At 45.7% G+C, this 23,843-nt stretch overlaps 1 protein-coding gene across 29 annotated transcripts in view; it reads left to right on the top strand.

Moving 5' to 3' along the window:
- The window catches only part of MICAL2 (microtubule associated monooxygenase, calponin and LIM domain containing 2), a 261,462-nt gene that overhangs the window by 91,354 nt on the left and 146,265 nt on the right, over nt 1–23,843 (top strand). For all 29 annotated transcript variants that reach the window (XM_054524644.2, XM_054524638.2, XM_054524637.2 and 26 more), the window contains 2 exons: nt 19,647–19,854; nt 23,423–23,539. In XM_054524644.2, coding sequence (XP_054380619.1) covers nt 19,647–19,854; nt 23,423–23,539 — 325 coding nt within the window. The remainder of the gene's footprint in view (nt 1–19,646; nt 19,855–23,422; nt 23,540–23,843) is intronic.

Below are 23,843 nucleotides of genomic sequence, written 5' to 3'. Positions count from 1 at the left end.
TCCTTTCATCTTGATCCAAGCCACTCATGCTTCCTTCCCATCCCCATGACAGAATCTACCCATCTCAAAGCCGTCACTTGCTGCATTGCCTGGGGCTGGAAACTGAGCCTCCTAGCAAGTCTCTGATGTGTGTTAGGTGTTACTGTTACCATTTCATGGATGAGCAGACTGTGGCTAGAGGAGACCAGGCACCTGAAGGGGAGGAGAACTTCAGTGTTTAATGCTTAGTTTTCTGTTCAGCCCTAGTTCTTAGTGTTCTTTGTACTGTACTCCTCATTGCTCAGCTCTCCCAGCAGAGGCAGTAAAGACGTCTAAACCCATATACAGTGTGTAAAAAAGAAGATCTAGGATCTCTGGAGGCCTGGAGGAAGCCAAAGTGACCCTTTTGTACTCTGTCATGCTTCCTATAAACTGCTTCAAATTGAACCCCAATGCCAGCCTGCGATCATATTTTCAAAATACTGCCGAGGCTTTGAAATTCTCTTTGCTACATATGACGTTGCTTCCCAAGCACATAGCAGGTGCTCAGCAAAGGAGTCCTGGAACTAGAGGGTTGGGCCAGTAGCTCTGATGGAGCCTCAGCTCTGGGCACTGGTGAGCATTTCCTCTCCACTTAGCAGGGAGATGACAGCCCTCTTGCCAGCTGCAGGGGGAGGTCTTCCGTTATAGGATTAACTGGCGCCTGCACTTTTGCTGAAAACTTGTGGGAAGTGGCTGAGAGCTCTCCAGTGCTTAAGAAGTGGGTTTTGGAAAACAAACAAGATCTTGCCTACGCAGGAATAGGAATGAAGCAAACGTTAGACATGGCTTGGGGGAGTTTTTTTCTTTTTTTCTTTTTTGGTTTAGTTGAATAACAGGCTAGAAGGAACTCTCAAAGTTCAAAGTGGGCTTTAGACCCTTTAAAAGTAGGTCCATAAACTTGTGTAGAGGACAGTGAGTTCTCTGTTTAGAGTAAATTTAATGACAACTATCATGTGTAAAAGGCATCATAATTTACAAAGCCCTTTCCACATGCACTGTATGTATATATAAATACTATATGTGACCTTCCCCTTTAAGATTATTTATCCCATGATTTGAGGGCACCTAGCCAATTTTTTTAAAAAGATAATTTTTTTTTTTTTTTTTTTTTAAGATGCACAGTCTCTTCATTTTGTCTGTAGTATAGTGGAAAGAACACAGGCAGGCTTCCAGTCTCTGGGCCTCAGTTTACCCAGCTGCAAAACGAGGACAGTAGGAGAGATGGATCCAGGGAGGGTTTGCCTCTTATGGGCTCAAGAGTTACTGGTAGTGTGGAGAGTGGGAGCTGAGTTGACTCTGAACTTATTGGGCCATTCAAGGGTGCCCAGCACAGGTGGTGGGAACCCCAGACATCAGTGGCAGGGAGGTCCCCTTCAGATGCTGCCAGCTCAGAGGATGCAGAGCTGTCTCTTCCTGAAGCCAGGTGGGGAGACTGAGGCCCACGGGCTCATGAGCAGCTGGACTGTGTACCCACCTGCACTCCTACACCTGGTTCTCAAGGTGATCTGCCTGTGTCCCTGTCCCCGACTGTGCTAATTCTTGAGTGTAGTCCCTGAGTGATGGATAGGATTTCCCTCCATGAATTAGAGCAGTGGTGTGCTTTCTGCTTGAGGCTCCAGCGAGGACTCTGATCCCGTGTCCCTTCTGCTCTCTCTCCGTGTGGAGCTCTGCCTCTTCCTCTTTCTGTGTGTCCTCCTGTGTCCTCTTCCTGCCCTCATTCTTCTTTTCTTTCTCTTCTTCCCTCCTCTGTAATCCCATGGAGCTGACTGGTTTTTAACTGTATTTTATGTTTCTTGTTCCTTACATCAAACATTAATTCATTAAATGATTTCATAGTCAAGGGAGAACATCTCTAAGATTGCTTTATTTGTGAATTATGTGTGCTTCAGTTAATATTTTTTTCTAAATAATTAGTGAAGCATCCTGGCCAGGGTTGTTTCTAGGGGTGTGGTCCTGCGTCTCCATCCTTACAATGGGGAGAGCAACACTTCCCCCTCTGGGGCAGCAGTGAGCAAATGAGGGACTGAATGCATCCAGACAGTGGCAGGCCCTGGCCCTTCTACTTGAGTTACCATAAGGGTATGTCAGTTGTTACTGAGTGGTCTCAGGCAGTGGCCTCGACTTTTCTGGAACTCACTTGAGATGGACTCAGATGCTGTGGTTTTGAAGGCTTTGTTTTAGCGATTCCTTGGGCTGGAATCAGCCCTGTGTCAGCAGCTGCTGGTGGAGGTGACTGGGTGTTCCTGAGAGTGGATGAGTTGTCCGTATCTGTCTTACTTCTCGGCTATCTTGCTGGAGGCTGGCAGCTGCCTCCCTGAAAGCCCAGGGTGACTCCCTGCTGTCTGTGTGGGTGGGCTTCCCAGGGCACCCTCCCTGGGCTTTCCCTCCACCTTTCTTCAGTCCCGTCTTTTGTCCTTGTTCCCTGGGGTAGGCGGGTTGTTGATAGGGAGGGGCAGTTCCCGGGGTGGGGTGGGGAAGGAAAAACTTGAATTGCTAGGACCCCAGACGTTGTCTGTGACCCTCTCTGTCCACTATTCAGTGTTGCTTTTGCTCCTCCTCTCATCCATATATGTGGGCAATTCCCTCCTTTTTTCTCCAGCTTTTTGCTGTTCATTATGGGAGTCACAGCCACGTGGCTAGGGCACTTGAAATGTGGTAAGTCCACATTGAGCTGTGCTGTAAGTGTAAAAATCCTCACCTCATTTTAAAGGCTTAGTATAAAAAATGATTATCAAATATTTTATCAATACTTTTTATATTGATTACATGTTGAAATGATAATATTTTGGATATAATAGATTAGAATATTGAAATTAACTTCCTATTTCCTTTTACTTTTTTAGAAAAAATGTGGCTATCAGAAAATTTAAAATTGGACGTGTGGCTCACATTATATTTCTATTGCAGTGATTCTTAACTGGTGGCTGTTTTGCCTTCCAGGGACATTTGATAATATTTGAAGATTTTTTTGATTGTCACGCTGTTGGGAGAGTGGCGTGGTTGGCACTAGCACCTAGTTGGAAGAGGTCAGGGATGCTGCTAAACATCCTGCAATGCACAGGATAGCCCCTACAACAAAAATTATCTGGCCCCAAATGTAGTAGTGCTGAGGTTGAGAGATCCAGTTCTATTGGATAGCACTGTTTTACTCTCACTTTTGATGAACCAATCTTCTGTCATTGACAACCACACTAAAATTGGAGGTCTTAGGGCACAGTAGAAAGAACATAATGGCCAGAGTCAGATACCTGTGACCCTGGGCAGGTTATTTAACATTTCAGAGCCTCCACTTCCTCATCTGTGAAATGGACACAATCATACCTACTTTACAGGATTCTTGATAGGACTCAATGAAATTGAACATAGCATACCTGACACATGGTAGACCTCTACTAAGTAGAAATTAGCATTATTGTTAAAATTTGTGTCACTATGTGGACTCTCTGGATCAACTATTAGGATTTCTACACATCTTTTAGATTTTCAATGAGTACCTGACACTCAACAAATAGAAAACTAAATTCATAATTTTACACTTCCTCTCCCCTCCCACTCCCTAAATTTATTCTCCTTTCTGACTTTCAGTCTTAGCGCACAGTATCACCATTCTCCCACTCTAAGAACCTGAGTCAATTTCACTTCTTCCTTCTACCTTCCAGCCTGAATTTGTAATCTCTTAACCTTTATACGTTAAATGTGTCTCATCCAACCCCTCCTTTACATTCTTGCCTAGTGGGACCTCTGCATCTGCTGTAAGTGGCTTCCTTCCAGGTCCTTGCCTCTACTCTTTCCCAGTCCCCACTATGTGTAAAGTTCTCTTGCTCAGGGACCTTTGGTGTTTTTTCGTTTTTTTTGTTTGGTTTTTTTTGTTTGTTTGTTTGTTTTGCTAAAGTGTGAGTACCTATGGTCAGAAAATGTGACGTATCCATCTGTATTTCCCTAGCACCAGATATGATGCCTAGAAAATAGCTGTTCATTCAGTGTTTTTTGAATGAATGCATAGATAAATAAATGATAGATATCCTTTTCCCCTTGGTACATGGGTAGGATCAGGTATTACAGGGAGCTAGGGTAGCAGTTTCCAAATGCCCTATTTCCCTTTAATAGTTTTACAGGGTTTAAATTATGCATTCCCTAACCTACCTTATCACACCACCCCCACTACCTCCACCACCTTCCTGATTTTGAGCTGGAGAATCAGTTTGTTTTCTCTGAAGGGTTATGGCGATGATATATTAGACTTGGGTCCCGGAAATCCTGTCTTCCATATGTGGGCTTCCGCAGGCAGCCTGAGCCAGCTATGGCTCACGTTCTGCAAGCCCAGGCCTGCCTCCAGAGGGAAAGAGCCCTAGATGCCCAGGCATGCCTTCCTCTTGGTGGCCAAAGATTTCCCAGGCAGCTCCCAGCAGGCTGTGAGGAGAGGCTTTCCAGAAATTTGCCCTTCAAGATGCTCTGATAGAGAAAACATAACATGTTCTTTGGCAGGTTGTGGGTATCTATCATACAGTAATGATGGGCAGTTGGGATGGTGTAGGATTGGAGCCTCCCGATGTCTAGACACTTTGGTCCGTTCACAGTTTCAAAAACATTTTAATTACAAACCACTTTATGGTGTAAAGTGACCCACTTGGAGTTATCAAGAACTTCTGAGTAAGTTTGCTAACTTCTTTTCTGCAAGTTGACTCAAAACTACATTCCACTGGTGAGTATGGGTTGTCTGGCCTGGAAGACATGTGTGAGATGCTCTAAGGGGCTCGCTATTCTCTTATTATCTGGAAGGCCTCAAAGTTCCTCTGGTGGGAAAGGCTTTCTTCTGCAAACACACTGGGATTTGTCTCTTGAAGAATCAAGGTTCTGGACTCTCCTACATAACCATCTTCTGTGGGTTGGATATCAGATGTGTATCCAACCCCCAGAAGATGGATCAAGGTGCAGTTGACCAAATGGCTTTTCTCTTGGGAAACTTGAGGATTTTCTGTCACCTCTAACTGGCTTTGTGACATCTGAAGTTGTTTCCTGTATCTGAAGCTAGTTATTTCATTGGTAAAGGTGGTAAAACTCCCACCTGTTTTCAGCTTTGATTCCTTTTCTCGCCGACTCCAAAACTTGTGCTTCAGAATAAGTTGTTTCACAGACAAGGTTGCATATGTTAGGTGACAATATCTTCTCTCCATTTTTGTAAAGTGTAAAGTCACATCACTGCCTGTCAGCATTTCTAATCAGCCACAGATAATTTGTGTTCACACTAAATTGTCACAATCCCATGCAAAATTAAGCAAGAGTGGTGATTAATAGCATGAGTCCAGAGTTGAACAGATTTGGGTTTGAAACTTAACTCTGCCTTTTACCAGATAAGCATCTTTAAATAGCAGGACTTCAACTTCAATGTCCTCACCTGAAATAAAGAGATAAAATAGTTCCTACCTTATAAGTTAGTTTATCCCTTATTTAATAAGATAATATATGTAAAGCCCCAAGACAGTATCTTCATAAATATAGACTATTATATTTCAGTTAGCCTCAGTATGCATCCTGATTTGGGGTAAATGTATGATTTGATTTGATTTGATTGACTGATTTGGCAAATATTTACCAGTACCTGCTAAGGATGAGGGACTGCTCTAGCCTCTGGGGATACAGCTATGAATGAGAGACAAGGCCCCTGCTTTAGTGGAGCTTATATTCTAGAGGGAGAAAAACAAAGTGAACTATTTAACAAATAAAAAAGATGGCCGGGTGCGGTGGCCCATGCCTGTAATCCCAGCACTTTGGGAGGCTGAGGCGGGCAGATCATTTGAGGTCAGGAGTTCAAAACCAGCCTGGCCAACATGGTGAAACCATATCTCTATTTAAAAAAAAAAAAAATAGAAAAATTAGCGGGTGTGGTGGCATGTGTCTGTAATCCCAGCTACTCAGGAGGCTGAGGCAGGAGAGTTGCTTGAACCTGGAAGGCAGAGGTTGCAGTGAGCCAAGATCGTGCCATTGCACTCCAGCCCGGGCAGCAGAGAGAGACTATGTCTCAAAAAAAAAAAAAAAAAAAAAAACAAAAACAAAAGATGTAGGCCAGATGCACCTGCAATCCCAGCAATTTGGGAGGCCAAGGCAGGTGGATTGCTTGAGTTCAGGGGTTTGATACCAGCCTGGGTAACATGGTGAAACCCCGTCTCTACAAAGAAATACAAAACAATTAGCTGGGCATGGTGGTGTACACCTGTAGTCCCAGCTACTTGGGAAGCTGAGATGGGAGGATTGCTTGAGCCTGGGAGGTCAAGGCTGCAGTGAGCTGTGATTGCACCACTGCACTCCAGCTTGGGCAACAGAGTGAGACCTTGTCTCCAAAAAGAAAAAAAGAGAGAGATGTTGGGTTGTGATAAGCACTATGCAGAAAATAAATGGAAATGTGAGAGAGTAATGGGTGGGGCTGAGAAGGTATCATCTCCAGGGAGTGGGATGTTTAAGCTCAGACCTGAATGGTGAGAAGGAGCTGTGTTCAAAGATCTGAGGGAAGGGTGTCCAGGGCAGGAGGACCAGCAAGGAGCTCCCTTAGACTTTCAGAGGTACAAAAAATGGCCTCTAGGCTCCCTGAAATAACTTCTTGGAACCCCCACCCCCACCCCCGCCCACCACCCAAAACCCACCAAGGGCAAGGGGTTATGGGGAGGGCTGCGTTGGACAGCATCATCTAAGCTTGCGTTTGGTGAAAAGACTGAAATATTTACTATCTGGCCCTTTATAGAAAAAAATGTGCTAATCTGAGGGATCTAAGGTCCCTTTCAGCTTGGACAGTGCACATACGTGCAAGTGCAGGTGGGCAGGGCAGCTCACCAGTGCAGGAAAAGTCAGCTCAGCAGCCTCCTGGGCACCCAGGCTCTAGGTGGGGCTCACTCACCAGCTTGGAGATACCCCAACAAAGGCAGTGTGTCTTTCAAGCAATGCAAACTGCCATCAGCCTTGAACTGCTGGGATCACAGTGTCCATGTCCCCAAATGGGATGGACTGGACTCTGAGCTCTTAGAGGTCAAAATCTGATTTCACTTAAAGGATTTCTCCTCAGAAGTGAGGCACGGTGGCTCACGCCTGTAACCCCAACACTTTGGGAGGCTGAGGCAGGCAAGTGAATCACTTGAAATCAGGAGTTCGAGACCAGCCTGGCCAACATGGTGAAACCCCGTCTCTATTAAAAATACAAAAATTACCCAGGTGTGGTGATGGGCACCTGTAATCCCAGCTACTTGGGAGGCTGAGGCAGGAGAATCACTTGAACCCAGGAGGCGGAGGTTCCAGTGAGCTGAGATCATATCACTGTACTCCAGCCTGGGTGACAGAGTGAGACTCAGTCTTAAAAAATAAAATAAACGATTCCTCCTGAGAAAGGAGGGAGGAGAGGAGCCGTGGGTCATTGCTACCATTTACTGAGTGCTTGCCATATGCATACGAGGCTGTTTTATGAACAATTCTACAGTGTATTGACTCCATCCCCATAACAACCCTGCCTGGTAGGAACTGCTTTATTCCTCTTTTATGGTTGAGAGAACTGACATCAGATGTAATAAGCTGCTGTGTTCAAAGCTACATAGCGAGCGAACAGGCTGCCTGCTTCTAGTCTCAGGTCCCTCACTACGCCACCATATCCGCTATTTTCCCAGTGATGTTCAGTCAAGGGCTGGTGAGTCTTTTCCTCTTTGCAGGCCTGAATTAAGTCATGTTTAGACCCCTAAGCTGTGTTCATTCAGTACCTGTCTATAGGGCGAGAGACTTCATAGAAAGAGAAGGAGGACACTCTAAGGTTCTTGGCAAGGTGGTTAGCTGTGGACATAGCAGCCGGTCCAGATATGGCTGTAGAATAGCATGGTAGCCTTGCACTCCTTGGCTCCAGCTCTGGGCTGCAGGAACAGCTGCTAAGCTCAGATAAGTAGTCTCTCCCTTGTTGACCTTAGAGCAATAGGAATTGGTGAAATTGAAGGAATACCTGACCTTTTCTCATACAGATCCACTTCCAGGCCTCATCATGGCCTTTCTATAGAGGCCAGCCTGAGACAAAGCTGTTGTCCATGGATAGAGCCAGCCTTGTCTGTGGTCATGAGTGGCCATGGGATGAGGTGGTGCCAGTAGAGGATTCAAGTGCCTGTGAGGGAGAGAGAAGGGGATAGAAAGACAGTGGGCCCTAACACTTCAAAGAAAGGTGGCAGAGAGGGCAATGTAGGAGTCACACCTGGCAGTGACTCCCAGCTCCACCCTTTATCAGCTGTGTGAAGCCAGGCAGGTGTAACATGATGGATGTGAGTTTCTGCTTTGGAGCTTGACCACCTGGATTCAGATGCCAGTTCCTCCACATGCTATGTGAGGTGACCTTGAGCGTGCTACTTGAGCATTTCATGACTTGGTTTCGTAATCTGGGCTTGTTGTGAGATTTGAATGAACTGATACATGTGACAACTGGTGCTGGACATGGAGCCAGAGTTCAGCACATGCTGGCTATGTTACATCATTTTGCCTCTGGACCTCAATTCCTCAAATGCAAAATGTGAGCAGCAATGCCATTTTCTTAGGAGTTCCTGCAAGAGCTAAATGAGTGAATATACTTCAAGCAGGTCTGGCAATAATATGGAAGACACTTAATAGACACCTTTATTGACCTCAAGTGGCCCCCAGCCATGGCACCTGCCGAGTGGAAATGTTTGTCATTGGGTAGATTGACAGCATTGCTTGCAGTCTTGCCTGGAGTTCTCTGGGCTAGGATAGTCTAGGTGGTGGATGCCATTGTCCTCTCCCTGACTATCTGCTGTCATCTCTATGGTACAATGGTTAAAATCATGGTCTCTGAACCAGATACCGGGATTTGAATCCTAGCTTCACCACTGAATAGCTACAGCTGTAAGACGTGGATGATGGATATGCGTTGTTGTGAGTACAGCCTTCTAACAGGCCTGGCATGTAGTAAAGAGTGTTAGCTATTATTATTGCAGTGTGGGGACCCCTACATGACTGAACTGATAGGCTTTAACAGTTACTAAGCAACTAAAAAAGAGAAAATGGCAGAAATGAACTGCTCTATTTCTGGATGTTATATTATTTATATATTTTAGCTCTGCCTTTTTCCCCACATGTAGGTTACAACTGGCCCTACATTTTTTAGCTTTGAATACATCTTGACTCAGCCCATCTCAGAAGCCTCCCCTCTTTCTCCTAAAGAAATGTGAGATTTATCTGGCACCCCTTTTTGGGTCTTGGAAGACCCTGTGTCTCCTGTTCTCCAGAAGAAGATAGCTGGCCAGACCCAGGCCTTACCCCTTGACTAGGAGCTCTGTGCTATTAAAAGAAAACACAACGTACCAGCACCAGAGCCCAAGGGACAAGAATTTACAGGGTCAGTTGGAAGAATGACCATTCACAGGGAGAAAACCGAGGCTATAAGAAGAAAATATATTGTAATTTTTCACATCAAATGATATGTTTAAGATATGTGCACCTTTCTGCAGTTATATAGGCAGTAGGAAAAAAAAGTATGTGGATTTCATTTTATATACATTTTACCTTAAACCTGGGCCAGACACAGTGGCTCATATCTATAATCCCAGCAGCACTTTGGGGGGCTGAGGCAGGATGATCGCTTGAGGGCCCACCAGCCTGGGCAACATAGGGAGACCCTGTCTCTACAGAATTTTTTTGTAACTAGCCAGGTGCGGTGGCGTGTATCTATAGTCCCAGCTACTAGGGAGGTTGAGGTGGGAGGATCACTTGGGCCCAGGAGTTCGAGGCTGCAGTGAGCCATGATTGTGGCACTGTACTCCAGCCTGGGCTACAGAGCAAGACCCTGTCTCTAAAAACCAAACAAAACCAAAACAAAACCTTGAGCAAATATTGAACTCTAGTCAATGAGATACATGCTGAAATATTTGGGAGGAAATGTATTGATTCTGCTATTTAAATGAAATGCACCACAAAATAAGATAAATTGACTAGTGAGTAGAAGGATAGACGGATGTGAATAGATATGTGCTAAAGCAAGGAGAACAAAATCTAATCATAGAATCTAGGTGGTGCGTATTTGCATGTCTTGCAGCTTCTCTGTATATCTGAAAAATGTTATAATGAAATGTTGCCAAAAAATGTTGTAAAGCTACTAGATTAAAAACAAAAAAATTACAATGGAAAAATATAAAAGTAGATGCTGGAAATATTTACAAATGTTTAAAATGCTATTTGGAAAACTAGAGTTGAATATGAAGAAAAATAAAACTAGGCCCGTGTATTTTCTGCAATAGATTTCTTTTTTTTTTGTATTGGAAAATAGCAATATATATATTTTTAGAGGAAGAGTGTTCTAGACAGAAGACAAAGTGAGTGAAAAGCCCATGTGTGGGCTCAGTGAAGCCAGTACAGCTGGAGTGTGAGAGGAGGGGGTGGTGGGAGCTGAGGACAAAAGGGAAACTGCAGGTTGAGATCATATAGGTCCTAAGGCCATAGCCACATCCTGCGATTCTGACTTCTGAGTGCCACAGGCAGACATGAAAGGATGTGAGCTACGAGTGAGTGACATGATCTGACTTGAGGAGGACTGCTCTGGTTGCTGTGTGGGGACAGACTGCAAAGTGACAAGGGTGGAAGCTGGGAGACCAGATAGGAGCCCTGATATCCGTTCAAAGGAGAGATGGCCATGACTTGGATAAGGAGGCAGCGTGTGAGCCAGTGAAAACTGATTAGATTCTATATCTGTTCTGAAGACAGTCAACAAGATTTATTGGTGGATTGGTTGTGAGGTAAGAGGAGAAGAACCAAGACTGATTCCAGATTTTTGGTCTAAGCAAGTAGAAAAGTAGGTAGCACTTACCAAGACCGTGTTGATGGGGGAGAAGCAGGTTTTTGCAGGGAGGGAGTAAGAGTTCAGTTGTAGATCTGTTATGTGAGTAATGCGTATTGAAGCAGATAGAAATGTCAGTGCACAGTTGGCTGGATTCCGCGGGATATTCAGGGTTGAGCACCATCAGCATGTAGATGGTAATTCAAGTCATGGAAGTAGATGGTGTCAAGGTCAGTAAGGGAAGGGTATAAAGGCTGAGCCCCAGGCACTCCCAGGTATAGAGGACAGGAAGATGAGGAGGAGCAGCAAGGGTGCCTGAGCAACTGCAGGGCAGGAGAGAGTCAAGAAAGTAGGTCAACTGTTTCAAAGGCTGCCCTGACTGCCTCTCTACTTCTAGTTTCTTTTCCCTCTTCTTACCATCTTTGTTATTGCTCTGGAACCAATTGTCCTAAAGTAGCACCTCCGTCCTATTCTAAGCTCATAAAATCTAAAGGGGAGGAATAAAGTCCAAACTCTTCAGTCTGCCATCCAAGTCCCTCCACGATCTGGCTCTTTCTTTCTCTTTCTCTCTTTCTTTCTCTACTCTCCGGGTTTCACCTTCCCCACCAACCCCTGACCCTCACTTCACTGGCCACTGCCCTGCAAACCACCTCCCTCTTCCTCAGCATGCCATTTGCTTTTTTTTTTTTTCTGCAAATCTTCAGCCTCAATTCTCCATTGATGATCTATCTCCTGGAGGGATCCTTTCTTGACTGAAGTCACTAATCTATTTCTTCTCTAAATTCCTAAAGTAGTCAGAGGTAATACCAAACAATCCAGCATTCATTGTATCTGTTTTTCTTCTTCTCTAGTTCCCAGCCAATTTCCTGAGGTTTGGGAACATGAGCCTGTAATCCCCAGAGCCATCTCACCAGTCCTTTACATATCTTAGATGCTCTGCCACGTAACACTCATGGAAACCTGGAAGGATTAATATAGAATTGGAATTTTGAGTATGGGATCAGAGGCTAGGTTCTTCCCCTTGTTCTATTACCATGGCCAAGTCATTTAACCTTCCTGAGCTCCAGTTTTCCTATCTGCCAAATGGCTATGAACATGCCTAATTCAGGGCGATTGTAAGAACGATGCAGGATGCATTTCTTATAATGTGCTTAGCACACTTCACGTACATTATAAGCAGGCAATAAGTGGTAGCTTTGTTTTCATTATTGCTATTATTAATACTATTATTATTCTTGGTCTTCCCAATAGAGATGCACAGGCATCAACAAAGATGGGACTGCGTTGGCCTGTTCACTCCATACTTTCAGATCTCAAGTGAGGTGTTTGACTCTGCTGCTGGCAGGGGTCCAGGGGTGGCCCTCACACCCTGACTTCAGGGAACCTATGTGTTAAATGGGGAGATGCCATGAGACCCAACCGGTACCCAGAGAGGTACAAGCCTCGAGGATTGTGCTTATAACTTCTAAACTAGGCAGCAGTGTGAACGAACTTCTGAAGCCAAAAGGCAGAATGTCTACAAATAAAACTGTCCCTGAAAATCCAGACCATGCAGCTACTGGTTACAGTTGGTCATGGAAGAGGAGAGCACTGGCTCAGGATGGGAGGGAAGAACAGAGAGAAATGGAATGTTTCTCAGAGGAATTAGTTGGTTTTTTTAGGGAACGTACAAAGCATAGGATGCCTTTTTCCATTTTATTTCTGTAAATTTCTAAGACTGATAAGTGGTGTGTAATTTTTACTCAGGAATAACTGGATCCAGAAGAGAGTCTGGAGACGTCAGGGCCATGTCAAGTCAGATGAGATGTAACTCCTTGCCCAGAGCAACACTTGAAGTTCCCCTGGGGAGCCCCTACTGGCCAACCCCCTCTCAGAGATTCCTCCACAGCTAGAACCTCAGGTGATTTTGAGCATGTACCCTGGAATCAGAGGTTAGGTTTTCACCCTGGTTCTGTTACCACGGCTATGTCATTTAACCTTCCTGAGCTCCAGTTTCCTATGCGCCAAATGATGATGAATATGCCTAATTCAGGGTTATTGTAAGAATGAAGTGAGATGCATTTCTTAAAACATGCTTAGCACAGTTCTTGTACATTATAAGCAAGCAGTAAGTGGTAGCCCTATCTCTCATGAGTAAACCCCAGCACTGCCCTGCAGGGGTGAGGCTGTGCAGCCAGGCCCCTACTGCAAGCCCTCCCCCAACACACACATTCTGGCAGGTGGGTGGCACCTTGGATTTGAAAACTCTCCATCCTGCGATTCTGAATCAAGCTGTTCTTATTCATGGTAAACCAGTAACAGCCAGGGGCTTCCTGCCTGGATTCAGATAAATGGCTGGTCCTGAGAGCCAGGGAGGCTGCAGAGCCATATCAGGAAGTATGGTGGCATGTCCCTGGCACCAGTTCACTGCCCCGGGGAGCTGGCCTGCAGGTCAGTGTGCTGGGAGGGCTGTGGCTACCAGGGAGACAACACCATGCATGACCTCTCCCATGCCCAGCTTGCTGCCAGGGCCACCCTCACCAAAGGAGGCTTGCACTATCCAAGCCCAAACTCCCACTGTGGTGGCACCTGCCAGTGTGACTTGCACAGACTCAAGCTCTGTCCAGCCTATGATCTCCCACCCTACGGAAGCACATGAAGCTCAGGCTGCATATGGCTTGCTCATTCCATGCAGAGCCCCTGTGAACCCAGCCTGAACCCCAGCTCCTTTCAGGAGGCCACAGTGTGCTCAATGCAGGGAAGGAGCCAAGTCCTCTCACTTCACCCTGACCTCACCACTGAGGTCGAGCTTCCCTGTCAGTCAAGCCAGTAAGAGCATAGGCTTTAGACCAATACTACCTGGGTTAAAATCCAGATCTGACCACTTATTTGTTATGTGACTTTAAAGACATTTTTTTTATATACTTTAAGTTTTAGGGTACATGTGCACAATGTGCAGGTTAGTTACATACGTATACATGTGCCATGCTGGTGTGCTGCACCCATTAACTCGTCATTTAGCATTAGGTATATCTCCTAATGCTATCCCTCCCCCCTCTCCCCACTCCACAACAGTCCCCAGAGTGTGATGTTCCCCTTCCTGTGTCCATGTGTTCTCATTGTTCAATTCCCATCTATGAGTGAGAACATGCGGTGTTTGGTTTTTTGTCCTTGTGATAGTTTGCTGAGAATGATAGTTTCCAATTTCATCCATGTCCCTACAAAGGACATGAACTCATCATTTTTTATGGCTGCATAGTATTCCATGGTATATATGTGCCACATTTTCTTAATCCAGTCTATCATTGTTGGACATTTGGCAAAGGATATGAACAGACACTTCTCAAAAGAAGACATTTATGCAGCCAAAAGACACATGAAAAAATGCTCATCATCACTGGCCATCAGAGAAATGCAAATCAAAACCACAATGAGATACCATCTCACACCAGTTAGAATGGCAATCATTAAAAAGTCAGGAAACAACAGGTGCTGGAGAGGATGTGGAGAAATAGGAACACTTTTACACTGTTGGTGGGACAGTAAACTAGTTCCACCATTGTGGAAGTCAGTGTGGCGATTCCTCAGGGATCTAGAACTAGAAATACCATTTGACCCAGCCATCCCATTACTGGGTATATACCCAAAGGACTATAAATCATGCTGCTATAAAGACACATGCACACGTATGTTTATTGTGGCACTATTCACAATAGTAAAGACATTTCTTACCCTCTTTACTCAAAAAGAGAGTTGATAAGGGTTCCTGGAGCAGATTGCTTAACTTTTCAGGGCCTTAGTTACCTCACTTATAAACCCTACCTTCATAGGGTAGTTGCAAGGATGAAATACACAAAGCAAATAGGACAGTGCCTGGCAAATAGAATGTGCCAGGCACCGTGCAGTTAGGTCTCACAACCTTCCTTTCTAGGTGAGGTGCAGGGTGGGTAAGTGGGCTAGAGAACGCCACACCCTGATCAAGTGCTAGCTTCTGCACTCCACCTTGCTGCAGTGTCTGCACACGCAGCTCTCAAGGAACACAAGGGCGGGATCCAGAAGGGGAAATGAAGCCTGCAGACTGCTAACCCCTGGCTTAGCCCTTGGTCCCCTCGACATCTCCCTCTGGGGACTGAATCTCTTATGCGTTCCTGACAGCCCCAGCACACTTGCCCACTTGTGGGCTGGCGAGAGGGGCGGCTGGAAGATGCACCATGTCAAGAAGTGGGTTGTGTTTGCAGGTTCCCCTGGAGAGGAGCAGAAGTCACACATGAGCTGGGGCTGCCCAGTCCTTGTGTCCTGGCTGTGGGCTAGTTGGTCACCATCCCCCCATCCTGACCCTTGATAAAGAGCTGATTTTTCCATGTGGTGTTTATCTCTCGTCTGTGCTAACGTGGAGGCCTGAACACCGCCGAGCTTATCTATACAATGGATTTCCTGCAGGTGTTGGCTCTGCCCTGCTCCCCACTGGGTAATAATTTATGTCACCTGAGCACAGAGATGTGCTGACATCCGTGATGCTGGTGGCCCTGGCAGACCCCGGCTCCCCGAGTCTGGGTGGGAATCTGCAAATGTGAACCCCCAACTGGTGTGAACTGAAACATCCCAGTTGTGAATGGAGAGCCAGAACTGGGTGGGTGGAGAGAGTGTGGAGAGTTCATCAGCTGTCAATTGGAGGCCTCCTAGGTAGCAGGCCTGGTACTGGGCTCTGAACACACAGAAATACAGAGGACAGGGGCAGCCTTAGAGGAACCCTCGGACTGGCTGTGGGTTAGACACAGACAATATGACCCGCAGAGCTGGTTCTGGGAAAGCAGAAAGGACAGGGCTCATGGGAGCATGGGGCAGGAGCATACAATCTCATTGAGTTTTAATGAAAAGCTTTCCTTCCTTGGACGTAAGGCCTAGCTGGGTCTGAGGAAAGCGCTCCTTCGGGTCAAGTTATTACAACCCTTTGCATCTGTGGTCTGTTTGGACCACATCCAGCATCCAGAGCTTCTACAGTGGGCATTCTGGGGAAGTCCTCGTCTCTCCCACTCCTCTGCCCGGGCATGTGGCTGCCATGGTATTTGGCCTCTTGTCAGAACACCGAGTTCCCATATTAATCACAACAAGTGCATTCAGAGAAGACCTGACCTGGCCCCTGCCAACAAGCTTTCTCTCTGGCCTTGATAACATCTGTACCAAATTTTCTCCCTTTATATAATTAGGCCCGTTGGTATTTGCTTTGACTTTAGATTACGGTATGACTGGCATCTCTGAAATTTCAGGCCTGAAATATGTACTGGGGCCCAGGATGGTGGGAAAACTGAGCTTTCGCCAATGGGATTTTAGCTTTAGCCAAGAGAATCAGAAACTGTACACCAGCTACTGTTTGCCCGCAAAATGCATGGCAGCTCCCTGACTGGTGGGAAAGGGGTCTCCTGCCTTGTCCAGGGAGCACTGCTAGGTTGGGCCTGGTGGACAGAAGGATGCAGGGGGCTCCCCTCCTTCTTTCCTGCCCCTCTTCACTCCACATCCTTCTACCCCTGCTCCAAAACAGGAAAAGATGTACTAACTGCAAAGAAATGCAGTGAATCCAGACTTAACCCCAAAGCAAACCTCACCAGAGTCAGGGCTTGGAGTCGTGCTTTGAAATGACTGTCATTGTCTGGCTATGTCCAAGCCAGGGAGCTGTTTGTGGAGTAAGATAAAGAGCAGTGCTGGGCTTGGGAAGCAGGGCTTGGTTCTTTCCCGGTGGCTCTATCCAGAGAGGAAGCACGTGGGCTTGCACACCCACTCACTCCCTGAAGTCTTGAGCTGGATCTCAGTGGTGACTTCATTTCCCCTAATTAGGTGTCTACAAACTCTCTGGAAGGTTCCAACCAGTAAGCCACACTGATTGTGGTGTGGGAGCTCCTGATATGCTTGTTTGCACTCTCCCTTTGGGACCCTGCAGGCCCAGCTGAGTGATAACTGGATGATGGAACATTTGCTAGAGGAAGGGGAATGTGTTTTTTTAAGATAAGGTTTGATCTCAAGCAGAAGGGCAGTTACCAGATGCCTCTGCAATGTCAAGCAGTGAGGAGTGGGTGCACATTCCCTTGCCTGTCGCCTTGCTGAGGGTGGTCAGATCCCCCAGGCAAACTCCTGCCTTAGGAAACAGTTTCTTCTGATTCTTTCAGTCAGAGTACTGCCATTTTCCTCTGGTTTTAGACAGTATTGATGCTCCTCGTAAGATTTTCTGTGAATGAAAAGGCTTTTGCCCAATGTAGCTATCCTAGGTCATTGTGGGGAAGGATCCTTGTCTTTTTCAGCATGCAGTGTCCGTTGAGGACCGAGCATGGAACTTGTACAGAATCCTGTTTTGTCACTTCTGCCCACATGTCCCAAATGCCAACAGGACCAAGGCCATAAAATACGCCTTTGGCACTTAAGACTTTCACCGGTCGGGCGCGGTGGCTCACGCCTGTAATCCCAGCACTTTGGGAGGCCAAAGCGGGCGGATCACCTGAGGTTGGGAGTTCAAGACCAGCCTGACCAACATGGAAAAACCCCATCTCTACTAAAAATACAAAAAAATTAGCCAGGCATAGTGGCACATGCCTGTAATCCCAGCTACTCAGGAGGCTGAGGCAGGAGAAGTACTTGAACCCAGGAGGCAGAGGTTGCGGTGAGCCAAAATCACACCATTGCACTCCAGCCTGGGCAACAAGAGTGAAACTGAGTCTCAAAAAAAAAAAAAAAAAAGACTTTTACCATTTGGCTGCAGACTAACTCTCATCTCTTTTCTCTCCTTCCCGTCTCTTCTGTCAAAGTATCCTTCTCTCCATCCACCTTGAGCTGCTTTCTCTTTCTCTTTGAAAGGGCAGTTACCTCTGCTGAAATGTTCTTTTTTCTTTTTTATTCCTGGCAAACCAGAAGCAGTCCAGCATGGTGGGCTCTGGAATAAGACTACCTGGGTTTGAATCCCAGCTCTCCCCCTTTCAATCTGTAAAAGCATGAGCCAATTAAGCAGCTGCTTTGTGCCTCAATTTCCCCATCTGTGAAAGGGGCACCATAATAGTACCTTAGATTTGTTGTGAGGATTAAGAGCTAAAACACAGAAAGCACTTGAAACTGTTCAACCCACAGTAAGTGTTCAACAAATGTAGGCTAACGTAATAATTTTAAAGACTCTCCTCTGTGAAAATCTTCCAACCTACCAGGCAGGATTAGCTTTTCCGTCTGGGCTCCAGAAAAAAACCAGCCACAAGAGGTTCTAGTTATTTATTTTATAAGTTAGGTATTTTACCTCTAGCCTGAGAATTCCTAGAAGACAGGGCCTAGGTCTCGGCAATAAGAATGACAACATTTACACCGGTACGTGCCAAGCTTTGTACCATGTTTTTTTCTCATGCACTTTTTAAAATTATGACATAATTCACATTTACCCTCTTATAGTACACAATTCAGTGGTTTTAGCATATTTACAAAGTTATACAACATCACCATTGTCTAATTCCACAACCTCCCAAAAATATACCCTGTATCCATTAGTGATCATTCCCTAATTCTCCCTCCCCCATTTCCTGGCAATCACTAATCCACTTTTGTCTCAAGGATTTGCCTATTCTGGACATTTCATATAAACAAAATACAATATGTGTCCTTTTGTATCTAGTTTCTTTCACTTAGCACAGTGTTTTTAAGGTTCATTCATGTATTAGAGTTTCTTTCCTTTTCATGGCTGAATAATATTCCATTGTATGGATAAACCACATTTGGTTTCTTCATCAGTGGTGGCCATTTAGGTTGCTTTTACTTTGGGGCTATTGTGAATGATGCTGCCATGAACATTCACGTACAGGTTTTTGTGTGAACACGTTTTCATTTCTCTTGGGTATATATATATATCTAGGAGTGGAATTGCTGGCTCCTATGGTTTAAACCTCTATGTTTAACTTTTGGAGGAATGGCCACATTGTTTTCTTGTATCTGCACCAATTTATTTTCCCACCAGCAGTGTATGAGGATTTCAATTTTTCCATATCCTCACCACACTTGCTGTTCTCTTTTTTATCACAGCCGTCCTAGTGGGTGTGAAGTGATTTCTCCCTGTGGCTTTAATTTGCATTTCCCTGAAGGCAAATGGGGTTGAGCATCTTTTCATGTACTTAGTGACCATTTGTATATCTTCTCTGAAGAAAGGTCTACTAAAATCCCTTTGCCCAGTCTTTAGTGGGGCTATTTGTATTTTTGTTATTGAGTTGTGAACATCCTTTATATGTTTTGGATACGGGTCCCATATCAGATATATGATTTGCAACTATTTTCTCCCTTCTGTGTGGTTGTCTTTTCACTTTCTTGATGGTGGTCTTGGAAGCACCAAGTTTTAATTTTGAAGTCTCATTTATTAATTTTTTCATTAGTTGTTTGTGCTTTTCCTGTTATATCTAAGACACTATTACCTAATTCAAGACCACAAAGGTGTACCATATGCTTTTAAAAGTGATCTTATTTACAGTAACCTTATGAGGAGAGTAGTAGACCCACACAGATAAGGAAACTAAATGGTCAAATGCTAGAGCTGGGACTTAACCCCAGTTCACTTTGACTCTGAAGTTTATGTGCATCTTACTGTGCCTCCTCACCAAGTCCCTTTACCTCTGCACTCCTCACAGGGCTTGGCGCAGTGGCTGGTGAGTGGTAGGCCCACAGGTAAGGTACATTGGGTGGATGAATGACAGGCTCTAACAGGTACATAGCTTGCACTTGCTGGTTGGTCCAGGAAGAGTGGGATTTGCACCTCAGTTTTCCTGCTGACTGAGGGTTCGTGTCTGTGATGCTAGAGGTTACCAAGAGTCTCTCTCCTCTCTCACCTCTGCAGTGTCTCATAGTTGGGGGAGGACCCTGTGGCTTGCGCACTGCCATTGAACTTGCCTACCTGGGAGCCAAAGTGGTCGTGGTGGAGAAGAGGGACACATTCTCCCGGAACAACGTGCTACACCTCTGGCCTTTCACCATCCATGACCTTCGGGGCCTGGGAGCCAAGAAGTTCTATGGGAAGTTCTGTGCTGGCTCCATCGACCATATCAGTGAGTGGAGTCTATGATGATATCCCATGAAGGGAGGGGACTGACCCTGGGTGGGACATATCTCTCCAGGTCTAGGAGTCCCCAGCTTGCTCCATCTTAGTCCCTGGGGGCACCATGTATCAGACTAACAGACATCTAGTAAAAGGCCTGCTTTGTGCCTTGTTCTGGGCCCTGGGTTATCCCCCAGTGGACTGTAAGCATCATGAGATCAGGGACTGCAGCATGCCTTAATCACCAGACTATCTCCAGGACATGAAAGAGTGCTTGACTCATAGCAGATGCTTGATAAACATCTGTTGGATGAATGAGTGAAACAGAGAAACAGAGGCAGAGGTAAATAGCATAGTCTGCACCCTGATGGAGCTCATTGAGATTTTGTTGGTGGTAATGTGCTTTAATAGGGTTAGTCACACTTGCTAAAGGAATTTGGAGGAAGGGGCCACACAAAACCATTAATGGGCCAGATAGTCAAGACCTTCCATACAAAGGAGTTTGGACATTGTGCATTGTGCTGGTGTTGCTGGGGAGCCATGGCAAGTTTTAGAGCAGAGGAAAGAAATAATTGGATCCTTGTTTCCTGATGGATCCCATACCAAAGTTTTAAAAATCTGAGCTTTAAAAAGAGAGAGAACATCATGATGGGACTTCAGCCAGAATAGGAAGGAAAATAGAGAATGTGGACTTCAGGTCCTGGGCATCCCTGAATGCTTATATAGGGAGAGATGAGTGCTGAGGCCCTTCTGCTCTGATGTTCCTCAAGCCTGGAGCTCTCTGGGCTAGGTCTGTGCAGACAGGTTTTGGGAAAGGCAGCCTTCCTTCCTGCAGCTTTGCAGTGGGGAGGTCTTTAGCTGTTTTATATGCAGTTGACGCTTGAACAACACAGGTTTGAACTGCAAGGATCCACTTATACCTGGGTTTTTTCAACCAAACACCTGCAGGATGTAAAACCCACCTATATAGAAAGCTGACTTTTTGTATACTTGAATTCCACAGGGCCAAGTGTAGGACTTAAGTATGAATGGATTTTGGTATACTCAGGGGTTCTGGAACGAATCTCCAGCATATACTCAGGGATGATTGTATAGCAATAGTGACCCATGAAAGGGAGGTTAACACTATGGGGAAAGCTCAAGAGTTTGAACAGATTTGGGTTCAAAATATGTCTCTTCCATTTCTATCTGGCTTGGGGCAAATCCCTTACCCTCTTCAAGCCTCAATTTTATCTCCTGTAAAGTGTGATTAATTTCTGTCTCCTAGAATTGCTGAGAAGATTAAATGAGGTCAAGTTTGTAATGTGCTTAGCACTATGCCTAGCACATAGTAAGTGATCAGGAAAACACTTTGCATCCCATGCTGTACAGTGAGCAAGAAGCAGCCATGGTCCCCAGACTTCAGAATCCAGAGCTGCTTTCTCTGTAGGGGTGGGTGGGAGGAGGGCCCTGAGAGCCATGTTCTTATGAGGACAAGAATTGATGGGAAAAAAGGAATGAGGCTTGGGCGGGAACAACTGGAGAGAATTATCAGTCACATAGGGTATAATTTATTCAGACACAGGAGAATTTACCAGCTGTGCCCCCAGAGTTTATTCCCACTTTGAGATGAGAAAATTCCAGGAGTCCAGTGGAAATTTGGATTTACTCAGAAAGCTGCAGTGTCAGCTTTCAAGATGTGCTCTCCCACCCATGGAAGAATGTATGTCGGTTACCAATTTAGAACCACTGTATTGAGCACCACTTTCTCATCAAGTTCTCTTGGGGGGCAGAGCTGGGTACCAGGATGCTTTGTGGGGCCCTGGGCTGATTGGGCTGGCTTCCTGGCCAGGAGCCCTTCTCTGCCGTCATTGATGGGGCTTTCATTTAACCCCTAGTCCTTAGAAATCCTGCAGCATGCCATAGTGCTGGTGGGACTCTAGAAATAACATTGAGACGGTCAGAATGATCATTGTCAAGGGTAGCTCCAGTACTTGTGAGAAAGGAGGCAAGGAGAATTTATTGAGTGCCTACCGTGTGCTGGAACCAGACTGAACAGGAATCACAGGACTATAAGGAGAGGCCAGGCCTCCCCTGGCAGGGTGGTTCATGGCAGGAGGTGGATTGGGCTCTTTAAGCTGATTGGCTTTGGATCACCCCAGCCACATCTCTAGCCCCAGCTGCATCATCATACTCAGCACTGCTCAGCAGTTCTCTATGTCTGTGTTAACATCCTCTTCCAGTTCCCACTGTGGCCATTCCAAACCTCCAGCACGGTGACCTCATTCCTAGCAGATGGCCTCCCTCCTGTGCTCCTGGTCTAGGCCTGCTTTTCTCCCCTGCTGCCCCAGCACCCATTCCTTCCTCATGTCTCATGCCAGGTCACAGCTGGTGCCTCCTTTCCAATTCTAGTCCCTCTGGCTTCCTTCCTTCCTTTCTACCTACCCCGTCACTGAGTCTTCCTGCTCCTCCCCTCATGCCAGCCCTCCAGCCCTGTTGTTGCCCTGCCACCTTTCCTTGCCATAAGGTATTCATTCTAGAAAGAAGGGCATAGACTTGGTCCGTACTTTCCATTCAAACCTTCTAATGTCGCAGTCTGCTGTCTTCCCCACCTGTGTGCTAAAGAGATTTTCACCAGAGTCTCCAAAATCTCCCAAACCCCCAAGTTCATTGGCCTCTTGTCACCTTCACAGTCCTTCATCTCTCTGTGGGATTTGATATTCTTGGTCCCTCCTCTCTTGGCTTCCAGGACCCCCCTAGGGCCCTGTTCTACCACCACCACCCTCCCCCAACCACCATGTCTTGCCCCATTCTGTTTACCTCTGTTCCCTCCATTAGAAGGTGTGTTCTGTATCTCCTGTGCCTAGCATGGCACCTGACAGAGTATCGATGCTCAATAAATACTAAGTAAGTCAAGCCCATCAAATACAGAAGGGCCCACAGAAAGTTTAAAACTTCTCACTCTCCAGAAAAGTATTTGGAGGCATACCCATTTGTGCTCAATGGCAGGAGACAAAACAGAGAAATGAGATTCCACTCACTGGGGGAGTTTTGAAGTGTGGGTAAGAGATGGGGAACCATGACCCAGCTTTGTGGGGAAAATTTCCTACCCACTCGTCACCACTGGATGTCTAAGAGCTGAGGCATAGGCCCCATATAATGAGTCACTGATCACAGTCTTCACTGAGGCCCTTTACTCTTCATTTCATCAAACCCAGAGCCCAGCTGGGGAAGGAGGCTGGAAAGACAGAGCTTCCCTTGTTACAGCATCATCTAGCAGCTAGAACAGGGTCTAGAGATCAGACAGATGTGGGTCCATGTTCTAGCTTTGCTCCGTGTCACCTTGAGCAAGTCACTTAACTTTGTTAAGCCTCAATTTCTCATCTACAGAATGAGAATAATAACGATTCTAAAGGGCCACTGTAAGAGTTAGATGAGAAAACATAAAGTTCTTGGTGCCTAATCCCGCTCAGTAACGATCATTGTTGGTATAGTGCTGTGCTCAAAGGTCACTGAGCGGTAGTGATTATGTAGCATTCTGCATATAGGTGGTGTTCAGGCATTGCTGTGACAGTTCCTCTCTCCTTCCTGCCTGACAGGTATTCGCCAACTACAGCTCATCCTATTCAAGGTGGCCCTGATGCTGGGAGTTGAAATCCATGTGAATGTGGAGTTCGTGAAGGTTCTAGAGCCTCCTGAAGATCAAGAAAATCAAAGTACAGTATAATTTTCCTTTTCTGCCTAGAAAGCAGATACTACAAAATAGAAATCCCACTTGCTGCTTCCAGAGGGTGTTTCTGTAAGAGTTATTCTTATTGGGAGCTGGTTGGCCTAACGCCACTGAAGGGTATTTTACTGTTTTTTTGACCATTGCTATGACTTTAGGTTTGCTCTTTGGCTCCAAGGGGATTTATGATTAAGCATTAAACCTATAATTTGGTTACCCTGTCCTAAGGGGATGCTACTTTGGCAAAGGAAATCTAATCAATAAGTAGGACAGAAGACATAGATTTGGTTGTT

This window comes from Pongo abelii, chromosome 9 (genome assembly GCF_028885655.2).
Source record: "Pongo abelii isolate AG06213 chromosome 9, NHGRI_mPonAbe1-v2.0_pri, whole genome shotgun sequence".
In the NCBI taxonomy this organism is placed as follows: Eukaryota; Metazoa; Chordata; class Mammalia; order Primates; family Hominidae; genus Pongo; species Pongo abelii.
This window is presented reverse-complemented; position numbering and strand designations above follow the sequence as displayed.